Source organism: Festucalex cinctus, chromosome 1 (genome assembly GCF_051991245.1).
Source record: "Festucalex cinctus isolate MCC-2025b chromosome 1, RoL_Fcin_1.0, whole genome shotgun sequence".
Classification (NCBI taxonomy): domain Eukaryota; kingdom Metazoa; phylum Chordata; class Actinopteri; order Syngnathiformes; family Syngnathidae; genus Festucalex; species Festucalex cinctus.
Window position 1 is genome coordinate 5,257,929 of NC_135411.1, and position 18,193 is coordinate 5,276,121.

At 38.6% G+C, this 18,193-nt stretch overlaps 1 protein-coding gene, 1 long non-coding RNA gene and 13 other non-coding genes across 18 annotated transcripts in view; 1 reads left to right on the forward strand and 14 right to left on the reverse strand.

Moving 5' to 3' along the window:
- The window catches only part of pfkpb (phosphofructokinase, platelet b), a 59,653-nt gene that overhangs the window by 32,677 nt on the left and 8,783 nt on the right, over positions 1-18,193 (forward strand). For 3 of the 4 annotated variants that reach the window (XM_077505983.1, XM_077505992.1, XM_077505989.1), the window contains exons 8-16: positions 3,950-4,045; positions 4,132-4,224; positions 4,303-4,428; positions 6,072-6,136; positions 7,083-7,152; positions 10,071-10,217; positions 13,571-13,641; positions 13,761-13,848; positions 16,730-16,882. In XM_077505983.1, coding sequence (XP_077362109.1) covers positions 3,950-4,045; positions 4,132-4,224; positions 4,303-4,428; positions 6,072-6,136; positions 7,083-7,152; positions 10,071-10,217; positions 13,571-13,641; positions 13,761-13,848; positions 16,730-16,882 — 909 coding nt within the window. The remainder of the gene's footprint in view (positions 1-3,949; positions 4,046-4,131; positions 4,225-4,302; positions 4,429-6,071; positions 6,137-7,082; positions 7,153-10,070; positions 10,218-13,570; positions 13,642-13,760; positions 13,849-16,729; positions 16,883-18,193) is intronic. The other variant, XM_077505993.1, reaches the window with a different exon arrangement.
- Positions 1-18,193, reverse strand: part of LOC144007807 (uncharacterized) — a 53,941-nt gene that overhangs the window by 24,754 nt on the left and 10,994 nt on the right. The window contains exon 2 of the long non-coding RNA XR_013280378.1: positions 16,979-17,101. This is a non-coding gene — a long non-coding RNA (uncharacterized LOC144007807). The remainder of the gene's footprint in view (positions 1-16,978; positions 17,102-18,193) is intronic.
- trnar-ucu (transfer RNA arginine (anticodon UCU)) lies at positions 61-152 on the reverse strand. The gene is given in 2 exon segments: positions 61-96; positions 116-152. It is a non-coding gene; the product is annotated as a tRNA-Arg (tRNA).
- On the reverse strand, positions 251-342 carry trnar-ucu (transfer RNA arginine (anticodon UCU)). Its single transcript is given in 2 exon segments — positions 251-286; positions 306-342. It is a non-coding gene; the product is annotated as a tRNA-Arg (tRNA).
- trnar-ucu (transfer RNA arginine (anticodon UCU)) lies at positions 441-532 on the reverse strand. The gene is given in 2 exon segments: positions 441-476; positions 496-532. It is a non-coding gene; the product is annotated as a tRNA-Arg (tRNA).
- On the reverse strand, positions 631-722 carry trnar-ucu (transfer RNA arginine (anticodon UCU)). Its single transcript is given in 2 exon segments — positions 631-666; positions 686-722. It is a non-coding gene; the product is annotated as a tRNA-Arg (tRNA).
- Positions 821-912, reverse strand: trnar-ucu (transfer RNA arginine (anticodon UCU)). Its single transcript is given in 2 exon segments — positions 821-856; positions 876-912. It is a non-coding gene; the product is annotated as a tRNA-Arg (tRNA).
- Positions 1,011-1,102, reverse strand: trnar-ucu (transfer RNA arginine (anticodon UCU)). Its single transcript is given in 2 exon segments — positions 1,011-1,046; positions 1,066-1,102. It is a non-coding gene; the product is annotated as a tRNA-Arg (tRNA).
- trnar-ucu (transfer RNA arginine (anticodon UCU)) lies at positions 1,201-1,292 on the reverse strand. The gene is given in 2 exon segments: positions 1,201-1,236; positions 1,256-1,292. It is a non-coding gene; the product is annotated as a tRNA-Arg (tRNA).
- On the reverse strand, positions 1,391-1,482 carry trnar-ucu (transfer RNA arginine (anticodon UCU)). The gene is given in 2 exon segments: positions 1,391-1,426; positions 1,446-1,482. It is a non-coding gene; the product is annotated as a tRNA-Arg (tRNA).
- Positions 1,958-2,049, reverse strand: trnar-ucu (transfer RNA arginine (anticodon UCU)). Its single transcript is given in 2 exon segments — positions 1,958-1,993; positions 2,013-2,049. It is a non-coding gene; the product is annotated as a tRNA-Arg (tRNA).
- On the reverse strand, positions 2,148-2,239 carry trnar-ucu (transfer RNA arginine (anticodon UCU)). The gene is given in 2 exon segments: positions 2,148-2,183; positions 2,203-2,239. It is a non-coding gene; the product is annotated as a tRNA-Arg (tRNA).
- Positions 2,338-2,429, reverse strand: trnar-ucu (transfer RNA arginine (anticodon UCU)). Its single transcript is given in 2 exon segments — positions 2,338-2,373; positions 2,393-2,429. It is a non-coding gene; the product is annotated as a tRNA-Arg (tRNA).
- Positions 2,908-2,999, reverse strand: trnar-ucu (transfer RNA arginine (anticodon UCU)). Its single transcript is given in 2 exon segments — positions 2,908-2,943; positions 2,963-2,999. It is a non-coding gene; the product is annotated as a tRNA-Arg (tRNA).
- trnar-ucu (transfer RNA arginine (anticodon UCU)) lies at positions 3,285-3,376 on the reverse strand. The gene is given in 2 exon segments: positions 3,285-3,320; positions 3,340-3,376. It is a non-coding gene; the product is annotated as a tRNA-Arg (tRNA).

The following is an 18,193-nucleotide window of genomic DNA, read 5'->3' on the forward strand; positions in this document are numbered from 1 at the left end:
CAACCTAAAGATCCGAGCATTACAGATGATTCATGTTCAAAGTACCACTCATCTAAAATCCGACTCTGGTGGGAGTCGAACCCACAACCTTTGAATTGCCTCTTATTAACTAACCTAGAAGTCCAATGCGCTGTCCATTGCGCCACAGAGCCTGATGACTTAGACTTTGGAATGATAATATAAACAACAACAACCTAAAGATTCGAGCATTAAAGACGATTCATGTTCAAAGTACCATTCAACTAAAACCTGACTCTGGTGGGAGTCAAACCCACAACCTTTGAATTGCTTCTTATTAACTAACTTAGAAGTCCAACGCGCTGTCCATTGCGCCACAGAGCCTGATGCCTTAGACTTTGGAATGATAATATAAACAAGAACAACCTAAAGGTTCGCGCATGAAAGATGATTCATGTTCAAAGTACCATTCAATTAAAATCCGACTCTGGTGGGAGTTGAACCCACAACCTTTGAATTGCCTCTTATTCAGTAACCTAGAAGTCCAACGCGCTGTCCATTGCGCCACAGAGCCTGATGACTTAGACTTTGGAATGATAATATAAACAACAACAACCTAAAGGTTCGCGCATGAAAGATGATTCATGTTCAAAGTACCATTCAACTAAAACCTGACTCTGGTGGGAGTCGAACCCACAACCTTTGAATTTCCTCTTATTAACTAACTTAGATGTCCAACGCGCTGTCCATTGCGCCACAGAGCCTGATGACTTAGACTTTGGAATGATAATATAAACAACAACAACCTAAAGATTCGAGCATTAAAGATGATTCATGTTCAAAGTACCATTCAACTAAAACCTGACTCTGGTGGGAGTCGAACCCACAACCTTTGAATTTCCTCTTATTAACTAACTTAGATGTCCAACGCGCTGTCCATTGCGCCACAGAGCCTGTTGACTTCGACTTTGGAATGATAATATAAACAACAACAGCCTAAAGATTCGAGCATTACAGATGATTCATGTTCAAAGTACCACTCATCTAAAATCTGACTCTGGTGGGAGTCGAACCCACAACCTTTGAATTGCCTCGTATTTACTGACCTAGAAGTCCAATGCGCTGTCCATTGCGCCACAGAGCCTGATGACTTAGTCTTTGGAATGATAATATAAACAACAACAACCTAAAGATTCGAGCTTCGCAGATGATTCATGTTCAAAGTACCATTCAACTAAAACCTGACTCTGGTGGGAGTCGAACCCACAACCTTTGAATTGCCTCTTATTAACTAACCTAGAAGTCCAATGCGCTGTCCATTGCGCCACAGAGCCTGATGACTTGGACTTTGGAATGATAATATAAACAACAACAACCTAAAGATTCGAGCATTACAGATGATTCATGTTCAAAGTACCACTCATCTAAAATCTGACTCTGGTGGGAGTCGAACCCACAACCTTTGAATTGCCTCGTATTTACTGACCTAGAAGTCCAATGCGCTGTCCATTGCGCCACAGAGCCTGATGACTTAGACTTTGGAATGATAATATAAACAACAACAACCTAAAGATTCGAGCTTCGCAGATGATTCATGTTCAAGGTACCATTCAACTAAAACATGACTCCGGTGGGAGTCGAACCCACAACCCTTGAATTCCCTCTCATTAATGAACCTAGAAGTCCAATGCATTGTCCATTGCTCCACAGTGCCTGATGACTTAGACTTTGGAATGATAACATAAACAACAACAACCTAAAGATTCGCGCCTTAAGGTTTCATGTTCAAAGTACTATTCAACTAAAGTTTGACTCTGGCGGGAGTTGAACCCACAACCTTTGAATTGCCTCTTACTAACAAGCCTAGAAGGCCAATTCGCTGTCCATTGCGCCACAGAGAGTGATGACACAGGCTTTGGAATGATAACATAAACAACAACAACCTAAAGATTCGAGCATTAAAGATGATTCATGTTCAAAGTACCATTCAACTAAAACATGACTCTGGTGGGAGTCGAACCCACAACCTTTGGATTGCCTCGTATTTACTGACCTAGAAGTCCAATGCGCTGTCCATTGCGCCACAGTGCCTGTTGACTTAGACTTTGGAATGATAATATAAACAACAACAGCCTAAAGATTCGAGCATATCAGATGATTCATGTTCAAAGTACCACTCATCTAAAATCTGACTCTGGTGGGAGTCGAACCCACAACCTTTGAATTGCCTCATATTTACTGACCTAGAAGTCCAATGCGCTGTCCATTGCGCCACAGAGCCGGATGACTTAGACTTTGGAATGATAATATAAACAACAACAACCTAAAGATTCGAGCATTACAGATGATTCATGTTCAAAGTACCACTCATCTAAAATCTGACTCTGGTGGGAGTCGAACCCACAACCTTTGAATTGCCTCGTATTTACTGACCTAGAAGTCCAATGCGCTGTCCATTGCTCCACAGAGCCTGATGACTTAGACTTTGGAATGATAATATAAACAACAACAACCTAAAGATTCGAGCTTCGCAGATGATTCATGTTCAAGGTACCATTCAACTAAAACATGACTCCGGTGGGAGTCGAACCCACAACCCTTGAATTCCCTCTCATTAATGAACCTAGAAGTCCAATGCGTTGTCCATTGCGCCACAGTGCCTGATGACTTAGACTTTGGAATGATAATATAAATAACAACAACCTAAAGATTCGAGCATTAAATATGATTCATGTTCAAAGTACCACTCATCTAAAATCTTACTCTGGTGGGAGTCGAACCCACAACCTTTGAATTGCCTCGTATTAACTAACCTAGAAGTCCAATGCACTGTCCATTGCGCCACAGAGCTTGATGACTTAGACTTTGGAATGATAATATAAACAACAACAACCTAAAGATTCGAGCATTAAAGATGATTCATGTTCAAAGTACCATTCAACTAAAAACTGACTCTGGTGGGAGTCGAACCCACAACCTTTGAATTGCTTCTTATTAACTAACTTAGAAGTCCAACGCGCTGACCATTGCGCCACAGAGCCTGATGACTTCAACTTTGGAATGATAACATAAACAACAACAACCTAAATATTCGAGCCTTGAGGTTTCATGTTCAAAGTACTATTCAACTAAAGTTTGACTCTGGCGGAAGTTGAACCCACAACCTTTGAATTGCCTCTTACTAACAAGCCTAGAAGGCCAATTCGCTGTCCATTGCGCCACAGAGAGTGATGACACAGACTTTGGAATGATAACATAAACATCAACAACCAAAAGCTTCGAGCGTTGCAAAAGATTCATGTTCAAAGTACCATTCAACTAAAATCTGACTCTGGTGGGAGTCGAACCCACAACCTTTGAATTGCCTCTTACTAAGAAACCTAGAAGTCCAATGCTCTGTCCATTGCGCCACAGAGCCTGAAGACTTAGACTTTGGAATGATAACATAAACAACAACAACCTAAAGGTTCGAGCATTAAAGATGATTCATGTTCAAAGTACCATTCAATTAAAATCCGACTCTGGTGGGAGTCGAACCCACAACCTTTGAATTGCCTTGTATTTACTGACCTAGAAGTCCAATGTACTGTCCATTGCCCCACAGAGCCTGATGACTTAGAGCTGGGAATGATAATATAAACAACAACAACTTAAAGATTCGAGCATTGCAGATGATTCATGTTCAAAGTACCACTCAACTAAAATCTGACTCTGGCGGGAGTCGAACCCACAACCACAACATTGCAGATGATTCATGTTCAAAGTACCATTCAACTAAAACCTGACTCTGGTGGGAGTCGAACCCACAACCTTTGAATTGCCTCTTACTAAACCTAGAAGTCCAATGCGCGGTCCATTGCGCCACAGTGCCTGATTGCTCCAATGTGACGTGTGTCGCACCATCGAGCCTCACGAATCGTTTCCCAGAGTTGCCAAAACAGGACACCAAAACCCGATTCCAAGGCTTGTGTGACCTTGTCGTTCCCGGCAGAACCGCGCTGACAAGAAGAGACTCAACATCATCATCGTGGCTGAAGGCGCCATCGACTGCCACAACAAACCCATCACGCCCGACTACATCAAAGACGTAAGTCCCTCTCGAAATTTGGGACTTTGACCCGTACGGCATCAAACGCACGCAAGGTCGTTGTTGGTTGTTGGCGTCACCGGCAGCTGGTGGTGCGCAACCTGGGCTTCGATACCAGGGTGACCATCCTGGGCCACGTGCAGCGAGGGGGAACCCCGTCCGCCTTCGACAGGATCCTGGTGAGCCGCTTCGCCGTCGTCACAGACCCATCAGGTTTATGCTGAACGTGACCTTGACCCCGCCCCCAACCTAACCAGGCCAGTCGGATGGGCGTGGAGGCGGTGCTGGCCTTGCTGGAGGCCTCGGCCGGCACGCCCGCCTGCGTGGTGTCGCTGGTGGGCAACCAGGCCGTGCGCTTGCCCCTCATGGAGTGCGTGCAGATGGTAAGAGCCTTCATCGGCCGTACAAACCAATCGTATGCTAACACGATGATTTGTTACAATTAACTCATTCACTCCCAGGACATTTTCGCCACTTTACTGGATTTTGAATGTTTTTGCAAGGCCCGTAGCATATTGTGTCCTATTGCTATAAAAACATGGAACCTACCAAAAGAAATATTAAAGTCTCTTCTTTCATCAGGAGAAAAAAAAAGGATATTTCTAGCCGTTTCCATTTTTTATCAATTAGCATTAGAATATGGCTAAGTTTCATCATTATTCACAAATCTCTTTTGGTCTCTTATACTCTGCTGCCATCTGCTGGCCGTTTTTGTAATAACTATCAATGCTTCAAGCATTCTCTTCAGTTCAGAGGTTGCGCCAAAGCCAAAATGTATAATTATATCTTTGGGAGCAGGGTAATATTTAAAATGGAACGTATTTATACGTTTTTTGGGAGTAAATGAGTTAAAATGTGATACGATACCGTACAGAGAGTCGATACGCGATCCCATCATATTTGATACGACACAAAAACCACGTGATACAGTAACAATCCAGTTTGCTCGAATCCGATTTATGAACGTGCCGATAAAATATAGTAGAAAAGCAATACGATTTGCTGTGATACGATTCAGCATAATCTACAATCCGGTTTGATACGATTTTGATACATCTAAAAGACAATTTGGTCCGAATACGATGTGAGACGACAAAAATTGGACTGGGTTTTGAAAGAATCGACTAATCAATGTCAAATTCATTTTCATTTTCAAGCTCAATATCGATTCATAAAATCGTGAATTGATTATTTAAATATTTTTTTTCCCATAAATTCTTAAGAAATTTTAATTTTAATCGCCGATTTTTTTGGTATCATACTGTTTTCTTGGAATTTGCTGTTCACATGAATTTAAAAGTATTTTCTTACATTTGCATGTTAACAAAATCTAGAATCTTTTTAGTTCATATTTACGATTATTAAATTAGAGCTATGAAAATATTTTCATCTCATTCTTGCTGATGTCAACGTTTTTGTAACACTAAAGTGATGATAACACGTTACTTTAATTAATAAATGCAATCATTTGACCAGTTACTGCCGCCGCAAAATGTACTTTATTATTAAAATTTAAATTTTTGTGGCGTTATTATCATGTTCTTGACGTTTAAGAAGAATTTATGTTCCATAATGAAAATTAGCGGACTGAACTGAAGTGAATTGAATCGAATCGGGAAAAAACCGAAATCGAATCAAAAATGATTCTTGTGAATCGAAATCGAATCGATTGCAAAAATTAGAATTGATACCCAGCCCTAATAAGGTACAAAAGCGACACAATTCGGTGAATTACGATGCAAAAACGATTGTGATACCGTTTTGCTCCACGTTCTTCTGTGATGTTGCGCAATGCGACACAATCACATTTACATTGATTCCATTTGCGGTGCCATACAAATAATCGAAAAACAATTCAAGCGATACCGCTCACTCCAGTAATTACAATCTGTTACAATTATGATACAATCAGTTAATCAAAACTGGTCGGTCACATGATATACGATTATTCCGATTCTTCAGTATGTATGTTTATATTTTTTTTTACATGAAGTGAAATGCGTGTTTGTGTGTTTGTTGTGTTCAGACGCAGGAAGTGCAGAAGGCAATGGACGAAAAGAAATTTGAGGAGGCGGTCAGACTGCGTGGAAGGTCATTCTGTTTTTTTTTTTGTTTTTTTGTTTTTTAAATTCATTTAAAGAATTGTTTTTTTTCTAGAAAGATTACGAAGCCTCAGACACATTTTTTTTGTGGCCACCATATAGATATAACATTTGTAGACACAAAATCTTCATTTGTAGCTACAAACTACGCTGGCGCCTTGAGATGCGAGTGACCCAACATTTTACAAACAACGATGGTGCTTTGAGATACGAGTGACCCAAAAAAAAAAATTTGTTTTACAAGATGCAAGCTGGTGTTTGACCGTTTTTGTTGTTGTTTTTTTTATTTACAGTCTGACAGAAACTACGCGCGCATTTTAAACAGCCGCAAAAACCGCCGATAGCTTTTTGCTAACATGTAATAGGAAATTCCATAGACACGGGCTAATTAATAGCGTCTATGTGGCTGCGTCATAGAATCCCGTTTTAAGCAACAGATTTAAGAAGCAACACAGGTAGACAGACACAGCAATTCTCACATGCATATATTCTTCATCCTCTGCAAAGAATCGTGCATTTACTGAAGTACGAGGAACCCATTTAAAAATTATTATTTTTTTTTTTAAATCGGTGTTTCCAGAGTCGTAGATAGAGTCTGTCCAGGTGAAAACACGGACGCCATGTTGTTACCTTCGGCGCATGAGCGTGCCTCTTGTTTTGCACGCAAAATAACTTTATTCCTCAAACTACGGTGTACAGTTTATTTTAATATTTGAGCCTTGTTTTATTTTATTTTTTTGATGGATTTGACAAACCGATAATGCATGTATCATACAGGCTACATTACTAGTATATGGAATATTTCTACTGTACATGGATTTAGATTTTCACCGTTGTGAATGCTGGAAATGTATCAGTGTTTAAACGCAATTTAATATTTCATGCGCACATGATTTCAATTTTGTGGCCACATTTTTTTTTCTTCTTTTGTGTAGGAGCTTTGAGAACAACTTGAGCACTTACAGACTTTTGTGCAACCGCAAGGCCGACTCGGAGCTTCCACACGTAAGCAGCAATTTCATACTTATTGACGATTGATCACATGCGTCCGATTGATTGATTGATTGATTGAAAAAAGGTAACGATTCAAACGCGATGTGTCTCCCCTTCAGCCGCTCTGACAGCTTTTAACGTTTGCCCATCAAGGTATTTCCTGCACAGGTGCATTGTGGTCGCTGATTGTGACACTAACGGGCCAATGAGGAAGGAGAGGCGGAGCTAATGCACGGTTAAGCTTTTGTACTTTGATGTATTTTTGGGGGATTTCAGAGACTTGGAACCTTTTTATCACTTGAATTTGAGCTGATATTCAGATCATGGATGGATGGAAGGACTAATGGATGGATGGATGGATGGATGATGGATGGGTGGATGGATGATGGATGGATGGATGGATGGATGGATGGATGGATGATGGATGGATGATGGATGGATGGATGGATGATGGATGGATGATGGATGGATGGATGGATGGATGATGGATGGATGGATGATGGATGGATGGATGGATGGATGATGGATGGATGATGGATGGATGGATGGATGATGGATGGATGGATGATGGAAGGATGGATGGATGGATGGATGGATGGATGGATGGGTGGGAGGATGGATGTGTGGATGGACGCATGGATGGACAGATGGATGGATGGATGATGGATGGATGGACGGATGGATGGATGGATGGTCGGACAGATAGATGGGTGGGAGGATGGATGTGTGGATGGACGCATGGATGGACAGATGGATGAACGGAATAATGGTTGGATGGATGGATGGATGGATGGATGTATGGATGGATGATGGATGGATGATGGATGGATGGATGATGGATGGATGGATGGATGGATGGATGATGGATGGATGATGTATGGATGGATGATGGATGGATGATGGATGGATGATGGATGGATGGATGGATGGATGGATGATGGATGGATGATGGATGGATGGATGGATGATGGATGGATGATGGATGGATGGATGGATGGGTGGGAGGATGGATGTGTGGATGGACGCATGGATGGACAGATGGATGGATGGATGATGGATGGATGGACGGATGGATGGATGGATGGATGGATGGGTGGGAGGATGGATGTGTGGATGGACGCATGGATGGACAGATGGATGGATGGATGATGGATGGATGGACGGATGGATGGATGGATGGTCGGACAGATAGATGGGTGGGAGGATGGATGTGTGGATGGACGCATGGATGGACAGATGGATGAACGGAATAATGGTTGGATGGATGGATGGATGGATGGATGTATGGATGGATGATGGATGGATGATGGATGGATGGATGATGGATGGATGGATGGATGGATGGATGATGGATGGATGATGTATGGATGGATGATGGATGGATGATGGATGGATGATGGATGGATGGATGGATGGATGGATGATGGATGGATGGATGGATGATAGATGGATGATGGATGGATGGTGGATGGATGGATGGATGATGGATGGATGATGGATGGATGGTGGATGGATGGATGGATGATGGATGGATGATGGATGGATGGATGGATGATGGATGGATGATGGATGGATGGATGGATGGACGGACGGATGGATGGATGGGATGAATACAGCAGAACCTTCAAAGTAAAACGTCAAATTTTTGTAATGTTTTTTTTACCTTTTTTGTACCAATTTCTCTTTTTCTTATATTACAGCATTGTTGTTGTTTTTGTGTATTTTTTATTTATTTATTTTTTTACTTTGTGTTATTTTTCAGATTTGTGTTATTTTAATTTGTCTAATTTTTTGTGTTTTTCTTTGGTCATCTATTTTGGGTTGCAATTTTTTTTTTTTTATATCTTTGCTTTTCTTTGTTTATACTTTTTGTTTCTTCTTTTGTTCTTTCTTTGTTTTTTTGTTTGTTTTTTTCAAACAAATAAAAATTAAAAAAAATTTTTTTTTTTAGGTTTTTATGTTGCAGTTTTTTCTCTTTTTTCTTGTCTTTGTTTTTTTATTCTTTGTTTTTAAGTCTTTTGTGTTGTTTCTTCACAGGTTTTAATTTTTCTTTGCGCTTCTTTCTTTTTTTAATGTTGTTTATGTTTTGTCTTAGTTTTTATGTTGTTTTTCTTTTTTTCGCTCTTAGTTTTTGCTTTTTTGTGTTTCTTGTTGTTCTGTTCTTTGTTTTTGTGCATTTATAACATTTTTGTTTTTTTGCGTTGTTAATTTTTTCTTTAACATTTGACTTAATTTTTTTTTTTTTTTTTAATGCCTCCACAAAAAGGGAACATGTGTAACGCTAGCCAAACAAACGAGGTAGCGGAACACATTTGGATGCAGGAAAACCATCTGGCTGCTCAGTACACAATTTTAATGAGCTCTCAATCACATTCACATTTTGTTATGATGACTAATTCTAAATAGCTTGAGTTGGGTTGGTATTTTTATTTTTTTTATTACGTCAACCTTGAGCTTCAGTTTTGGTGGCTCTGCTGCTAACAGCAACACAATCAGACATTTTCGCTCAGTGCTGCCGAGTTCTTGTTGTTTTGTCTTTTGCATGTGCCAACGACGGACATGCAAAGTTAGCACGTTAGCGATCATTGCTAACCCGGCTGAAGCTCTTTCGTGTGCTTGACGTTGGACGATTTCCTTTTTTTTTTTTTGCTTTGCGCCCGTTTCAGGATTAAAACTGAGGGCGACGATGCTTGGCCCCCTCCCAAGTCATCTGTTTGCCATGGTAACCTTCTGGTTCATGTCATGAGAAGTACGGCGCACGGGTTGTGTGTCCTTGACATGACAACAACACGCATGCAGCCGATTGATTGATTGCATGGCGGAAATCGGAACACGCGGGTCGGCAAAAAATTGGCGCGGTCAGCGCGGGAAAATCAAATCTTTGCACGTTTTTCCCGTGTTTGTTTGTTTGTTTGTTTGTTGTTCCTCAGAGCTCCTTCAACGTGGCCGTGCTGAACGTCGGGGCGCCGGCAGCCGGCATGAACGCCGCCGTGCGCTCCGCCGTCCGCGTGGGCATCAGCGAGGGCCACAAAATGTTTGCGGTGAGCGACGGCTTCGAGGGATTCTACAAGGGTCAGGTGAGAGAGAGATCGGAAGACTTATTACGGATTTTGGGTTTGTTTGATTGTTGACACAATCTTAATACGTCAGTAAAACATTTTATTTTTTTTAAATTAGGGGTGTCAAAATTAGTGAAGCAATTTTGAGTTAATTTAAAGTTCCTTGAGCGCCACCTTTTTTTTTTTTTTTTGTCCACGTCAAAATTTAGCAGTAATACATGTAACTAGACGAAGTGCAATTTCTGGAGAAATTGCGTGGGAATGCTGAAAGCTGAATGCTAAGATTTGAACGCATGTAAATTGAGAGATAAATTATGAAATTCACCACCTTTTTTTTTTTTTTTGTCCACGTCAAAATTTAGCAGTAATACATGTAACTAGACGAAGTGCAATTTCTGGAGAAATTGCATGGGAATGCTGAAAGCTGAATGCTAAGATTTGAACGCATGTAAATTGAGAGATAAATTATGAAATTCTAACTTCCTGGTTACTCGACAATACCAACTGTGCCTCCGAGTAGTATCAGACACCTGGTCATGATGATGAGTTATATATAAGGAAGTGGGCGTGGAAAATGATACTTAGAACAAGTTCAAAGTCAGTCCCATTGAAAATGAATGGGGAAAAGTCGATATTACAAGTAAAATTGAGCAAATATTGTAAGTAATGTGGCAACACAATATATACCCCGGGAAGCATGAATTTTTGAAGCTAGTTGAAATTCACACAGTGTAAATTGAAAGTATTATATGGCAGTTGTTACGCGGCAAAAAAAAAAAAAAAAAGTGTGGAGAATAAAAATCACAATAACATTCCCACAACTAGACTAAGTGCAATTTCTGGAGAAATTGCGTGGGAATGCTGAAATCTGAATGCTAAGATTTGAATGCACGTGGAATGCTTATGAAGTAAATACTGTAAGTAATGTGGAATCAGATGATATATACCCCGGGAGGTGTGAATTTTTTTAAGCTAATTGAAATTACGATGAAAAATTTTAATCGCCAGACACCCCTAAAATAAATACAACGCGTGACGGTGCCGTAGAAACCCATTACGGGCTAAAGATCCTAACTAAAGAAGAATTGCAGAACTGTGTTGTGTCGCCCTCCCAGGGGTCAGAGCGCTAAACTTAGCACGCTAACGGACGAGCTAACGGCTAGCGGCCGGCGCTAAATTAAACATTGCGGAACGAGACATTCCTCACAGGTCAGAGTGACGAGTGGCAGGAAGGACATACCGATAAGCAGCAGAGCCGATACAGCTCAACTTGCGAACGGCATGTAAGACGAATCGGGACTAAAGTTCACGGTTAGGGTTTCAAATAAGGGTTACGGTATCAAATTTGGGTTTCAAGCATGGGTTATGGTTTGAGGCCAAAGTTAGCTTTTCAAGACAGGGTCGGGGTTTTGAACAAAGGTCGGGGTGGTTCAAAGCTGGGGTGACGGTTTCAGAGTTAGGGTTTCAAGCCAAAGAAAAAGCTTCAAGGCATGGTGAGAGTTTCTATAATTAGAATTTCAAGCCAGGATTTGGATTTCAAAGAATGGATAAGGTTTCAAGTTAGGGTTTTAAAACCAGTGTCAGGGATTCAAGTTGGAGTTTCAAGTCAAGATTATGGTTTCAAAATTGAGTTTTAAGTAAGAGTTAGGGTTTCCAAGCCAGAATTTGGATTTCAAAGAAGGGATAAGGTTTCAAGTTAGGGTTTTAAAACCAGTGTCAGGGTTTCATGTTGGAGTTTCAAGTCGAGATTATGGTTTCAAAATAGGGTTTTAAGCAAGAGTTATGGGTTCCAAGCCAGGATTTGGATTTCAAAGAAGGGATAAGGTTTCAAGTTAGGGTTTTAAAACCAGTGTCAGGGTTTCAAGTTGGGGTTTCAAGTCGAGGTTATGGTTTCAAAATTGGGTTTTAAGTAAGAGTTGGGGTTTCCAAGCCAGGATTTGGATTTTAAATTTGGGTTTCAAATAAGGGTGAAGGTTTTAAATTAGGACTTGAATCTACTGTCAGGGTTTCAAGTTAGGGTTTTACTTGACTCATTGGGCCAGTTTCAGCAGTAAAAAGTAAATATTTTGTCCGGAATTGATTTGATAACGTCATTATTTTTACTGTATAATTAATACCTTTACAAATGAATTTTTCCACTTGCTGTCGACTGAAGATGACATCATCAAATGGCACAAGGAGTCAAGACAAGGGTGTGGTTTCACAGTAGGGTTTGAAGCCGAAATGAGGGTTTCTGTGCAAATGTAGAGTTTCTAATTACATTTGTCGCCAGAATTAAGGTTTCAAAAAGGGTGAAGGTTTGAAATTCAGGTTTTAAAACAATGTCATAGTTTCAAGTTAGGGTTTTGACTCATTTATGGTTCTAAATGAGGATTTTAAGACAAGATAAGAGGGCAAGGATAGAGTTTAAGACAATTTCAGGGCTTCAAGTTGGGGTTTCACTTGGAAATATTTTAAATTCAGCTTTTAAGATAATTCCAGAGTTTCAAGTTGGGGTTTCAAATTGGAAATATTTCAAATTCAGGTTTTAAGGCAATTTCAAGTTGGGGTTTCAAATTGAGCTTATGGTTTTAAAATAGGGTTTTAAGACAGCCTAAGAGTTTTAAGGAAAGGTTAGAGTTTCCAATTCAACTTTCGAGCCAGAATTTTGATTTAAAATTCGGGTTTCAATTAAGGGCAAATATTTTAAATTCAGGCTTTAAGACAAATTCAGTGTTTCAAGTTGGGGTTTTAAATTGAGCTTATGGTTTTAAAATAAGGTTTTAAGACAGGCTAAGCGTTTTAAGGCAAGGTTAGAGTTTCAAATTAGACTTTCAAGTCAGAATTTTGATTTCAAATTAGGGTTTCATTTAAGGGCAAATATTTCAAATTCAGGTTTTAAGACAATGTCAGGGATTCAAGTTGGGGTTTCAAATTGAGCTTGTGGTTTTAAAATTGGGTTTTATGACAGGCAAGGTTAGAATTTTAAAATTAGGTTTGTCAAGCTAGGATTGGGGTTCCAAATTAGGGTTTCAAAAACGGGATTGTCAAGTTATTGTTTTAAGTCAATGGCAGGGTTTCAAGTTAGGGTTTAAACTTGGTCTTACGGTTTTAAGCCAGATTTACAGTTTGAAAGTAGGTTTTCGAGATGGATTGAGATGTTTCAATCAACTTTTCAACTCGGGGTTAGGGTTTCAAAAACAAAAAAAAAGGTGAAATTTCAAATTAGGGTGTTGAGATTTCAAGCCTAAAGTTGTGTTTCCAGTTCATGTATGAAAAATCAAGTGTAAGGCTTCAAATGTGGGTTCTGGGAAACGGTTAGGATTTTCAAGGCAACCGATTGCGATTTGATTGATCGATTTTTTTATTTTTTTTTTCCGTGCGCCAAACAGATCAAAGAGATCAAGTGGGGCGACGTCGGAGGCTGGACGGGACAAGGAGGCTCGCTGCTCGGCACCAAAAGGTCCGCAACGCAAAACCCTTTTTATCATTTTTGGACGATTACGATTATGATTACGATTATGTGGAGCGCTTGGACATGTCGTCATGTTTGGACTTTTTTGCCCCGCTCGCTCCATTTAGGACGCTTCCTGGGAAACACCTGGACGAGATCGCCCAGCAGATGGCGACACACAACATCAACGCTCTGCTCGTCATCGGCGGATTTGAGGTAACGCGGAAATTTTCTTGTCAACTCGCGTCGTCGTTCGCTTGTTTCCTGCGCTAAGCTAATGCTAATGCTAAGCGTAATGTCGAATAAGATTTTGGTCATCGATGAATCGTTTGGAGACCTTGAAGTTCAAATTGTTCAACTGCTTGGAATTTCAGCAACTCAACACTAATTATTTTCTTCCATGTGGCTCCACTAGTCTAAACACGACACCCTGATTGATTCATTCATTTTGCGTTGTTGTTTGACTTGCAACACAAAATGAAACATAAGATGTTCACATGTCAATCACACGTCACATGATCTCATTGTGTTTCAGTTAAAACAATTAAACTGTCCTTGGGGTAGGGTTTCAAGACAGGAGTAGGGTTATTATAGTTTGGGAATTTTTCTTTCTTTTTTTTTTTCAAGTTAGGTTTTTTTGTTTTGAGTTTTTTTTTCATTAGTTTTAATTAATTTTAAGGGTGGTTTTGTTAGTTTTTTTAGTAGTTTTAGTTATTTAATAAATTCTTAGTTTCAGTATTAGTTTTAGGTTTTTTTTCGTTAGTTTTAATTAATTTTCAGGGTGGTTTTGTTAGTTTTTTTATTAGCTTTAGTTATTTAATACATTCTTAGTTTCAGTTTAGTTTTAGTTCGTTTCAGTGTTAGTTTTAGGTTTTTTTATTATTATTATTTTTTATTAGTTAGGGTTTTTTTTCTTTAGTTGTAATTAATTTTCTGGGTGGTTTTGTTAGTTTTTTTTAATTAGTTTTAGTTATTTAATAAATTCTTAGTTTCAGTTTAGTTTTAGTTAGTTTCAGTATTAGTTTGAGGTTTTTTTTATTAATTTTTTTTTAGTTAGGTTTTTTTTCCGTTAGTTGTAATTAATTTTCAGGGTGTTTTTGTTAGTTTTTTATTAGTTTTACTTATTTCTTTTACTTATTTTAATTCTTAGTTTCAGTTTAGTTTTAGTTAGTTTCAGTATTATTTTTAGGGTTTTTTTTTTTATAAATTTTTTTCAGTTAGGTTTTTTTTTTCGTTAGTTTTAATTAATTTTCAGGGTGGTTTTGTTAGTTTTTTTTTTATTAGTTTTAGTTATTTAATCAATTCTTAGTTTCAGTTTAGTTTTAGTTAGTTTCAGTGTTAGTTTTAGGTTTTTTTAATTAATTTTTTATGTTTATTACTTGTTTGCAATATTCAAAAAAATAACACCACGGGAGTGATGTCATCTTTTGGTGCTTTCCTATTGGCTGCTGCTCAATGACATCACTTCTGTGTGGCACGTTTTCAATCGTCCTTATTCCGGTTAATATCAAAAATAAATCTTAATCTTCTTGAAAATCACTTTAAAAATCATCCCGAAAGGCTCGTGCGTTAAATTAATTAGCAAAGATGAAAAACGACATTTTTGCTATTACCATAGTTAGTTTATTAGTTTTATAAACATAAAATGTAGTTTCAGTTCATTTTCGTTTTTTTTTTGTTTTTTTTTAAAGCATTTTCGTTTTTATTTTATTTCATTGACCAAATTGTTTTTTTAATTTTAGTTTCAGTTGTTTTTTGTTTTTTTCTCTCGTTAGTTTTAGTTCATTAAAATAACCTTGGACAGGAGTAGGGTTTTAAGTCAGGAAGGGGATTTTGAAAGAAGGAATAGGATATCAAAAGTGAGATTTTCGGGACAGTGTGACGGTTTCAAGCAAAATTAGGTTTTCAAAGTAGGGTTTCCAGACAGTTTCAAAGTTGGGTTTCAAGCAAGGGGTAGGGTTTAAAGCTGGGGTTTTAAGACAAGCTTAGGGTTTCAAATGTGGGTTTATTGGGACAGGGTTGGGGTTTTTAAGCCAGGGATAGGGTTTGAAGTTAGGTTTTCAAAGTAGGGTGTCCAGACAGTCATAAGTTTCAAAGTGGGGTTTCAAGCAAGGGATAGGGTTTAAAGCAGAGATTTAAGACAAGCAGAGGGTTTCAAAAAAAAAAAAAAAAAAAAAAAAAAAAAGGGCTATGAAATCAAGTGAGATTTTTGGGACAGGGTTGAGGTTTAAGCCAGGAATAGGGTTTGAAGTTAGGTTTTCAAAGTAGGGTGTCCAGACAGTCATAAGTTTCAAAGTGGAGTTTCAAGCAACGATTGCAAGCAAGTTTACTCGTTTAGGGTGTTGAGACGTGAATAAGCTTTCAATTTAGGGTTTCCAGGAAATTTGGAGTTTTAAACAAAAAAAATAGGGATAAGAAAACAAGTGACAGTGAGGACAAGGGACAGTGTTAGGGTTTTAAGCCAGGCATAGTATTTGAAGTTAGGTTTTCAAAGTAGGGTTTCCAGAAAATCGCAGTTTCAAAGAAGGGTTTCAAGCACGAGTTAAGGTTTCAAATTGGGCTTTTAAGACAGGGTTAGGGTTTAAAGACAAGAATAAGGTTTAGGATTAGGATCTCAAATGTGGGTTTCAAGCAAGGGGCATGGTTTCAAATTAAAGTGCTTCCAAACTAGGAATTGGGTTTTAAGACAGAATTCCAACATTTTCCGTGCTTTTTGTGTGTGTGCATTGTGATTGGCTCTCTTCCCTTGGCTCCTCCCATCATTGCAACAGCCTTTCTTTTCACTTGCTGGAGGAAATGAAGACGCTAACTTGTTAGCCGCTCTGTCTTTCGTGTGGATGACGTTCGTGTCACAAGCTAAGCTAGCTGATGCTACTGTTGTTTATTTATTTTTGTGATATTTTGCTAGCATAGCTTAGCCGCTAACTCTGATGTTATTTTTTGCCAAATTCCACTCAAGGCTCCGTTCATGCTCAACCAATCGCCACTTTTGAGAGCTTTTTTTCCCCCCACGTTTAATTCGCCGACGGCTGCGCCTCTGGCCCCGCCCCCCTCGCCCCAAAACGACCAAACGGGATGCCGCTTGTGACCGCTGCAGGCCTACATGGGATTACTGGAACTTTCGGCGGCACGGGACCAATACGGCGAGCTGTGCGTGCCAATGGTGATGGTCCCCGCCACGGTGTCCAACAATATACCGGGCTCGGACCTCAGCATCGGCTCCGACACGGCGCTCAACGCCATCACGGACGTAAGTCGGGACGGTCGTGCACGTGCGTGTGCATGCGTGTGCATGTGTGTGTGTGTGTCGTGCACGGCGCGACAGCCGGCTCGTGTGACGACTGACATTTCGCGACAGACGGGAAGTGTCGAGGCCGCGTGGATTTGTCGGTCGTCGCCGGGTAGACTCGGCGGGAGCTCGATCCTGATTGGTCATCAGTTCAGCCTCCGAATGACTTTGGCTTAGGACCTATGGAGAAGCAAAACTGCAGAAATTAAAAAGTAAATTAATGAGTACATAAATAAATGAATGCAAGTGAAAATAAAAATATGAGAAATAGAATTCAAAAATTACAAAAAAATAAATGTAAATGGAAATAAAAACAACAATATAGCCATAAATAAATAAATGAAAGTACAAATCAATACAGAAATAAAAATTGAGGTTAAAAAAATACAATAAATATGGAAATAAATAAAAAAAAATAATATAGAAATAAAAAATAAATTAATTAATAAGTAATTAAATACAATTGAAATTACAATATAATTCAAAATTAAATGCAAAAAATAAATATAAAAATAAATGTGAAAATAAACACAAAAATAAATATAGAAATGAAAAATAAATATATAAAAGTGAAAATAAAATATAATTAAAAAATTAAATGCAAAAAATTAATATAAATGGAAATAAAAACAACAATATAGCCATAAATAAATACACAAAAGGACAAATAAATACAAAAATAAAAGAGAGATTCAAAAAATAAAATATTATTATTATTGAAATATTTGTATTTATTGATTGATATTTCATTCTATTTATGTGTTTATTTTTGTATTAAATTTTCTAATTTATTTAATATTTATTTTTTTGAAGCTCGTTTGTTATTTTTTTATTTATTTTTTTTATTGTTTATTTCCATCCATCCCGCTTATTCCTCACTAGGGCTGCAGGGGTGCTGGAGCCTATCCCAGCTGACTGGTTGCCAGCCAATCCAGGTTATTTCCAATTAGATTTTTTTTTCCACTTTATTTATTTATTTACTTACTTAATCATTTATTTATTTTTAAATTTGGCACTTTTGGTCCTCCAGAAGCGCAGCAGAGAAAATGTTTTTTTTTTATTTTTTTTTTTTTTAACTGGGCCAAATGAAGAACGACAAAGAGCGAAGCCGCTGTCGTGTTTGTGGTGTCAACATCAGCATTCGTAAACGCTGACGTACGAAGATATCAAAAGTCGTCCGCAGAAGCATTACAGCCCTTAACAGGCTCTTCTTTTTTTCCAACTCAATGGCGACGATAGTCAAATACACACAACGGACCTCCGAAAGGTCAA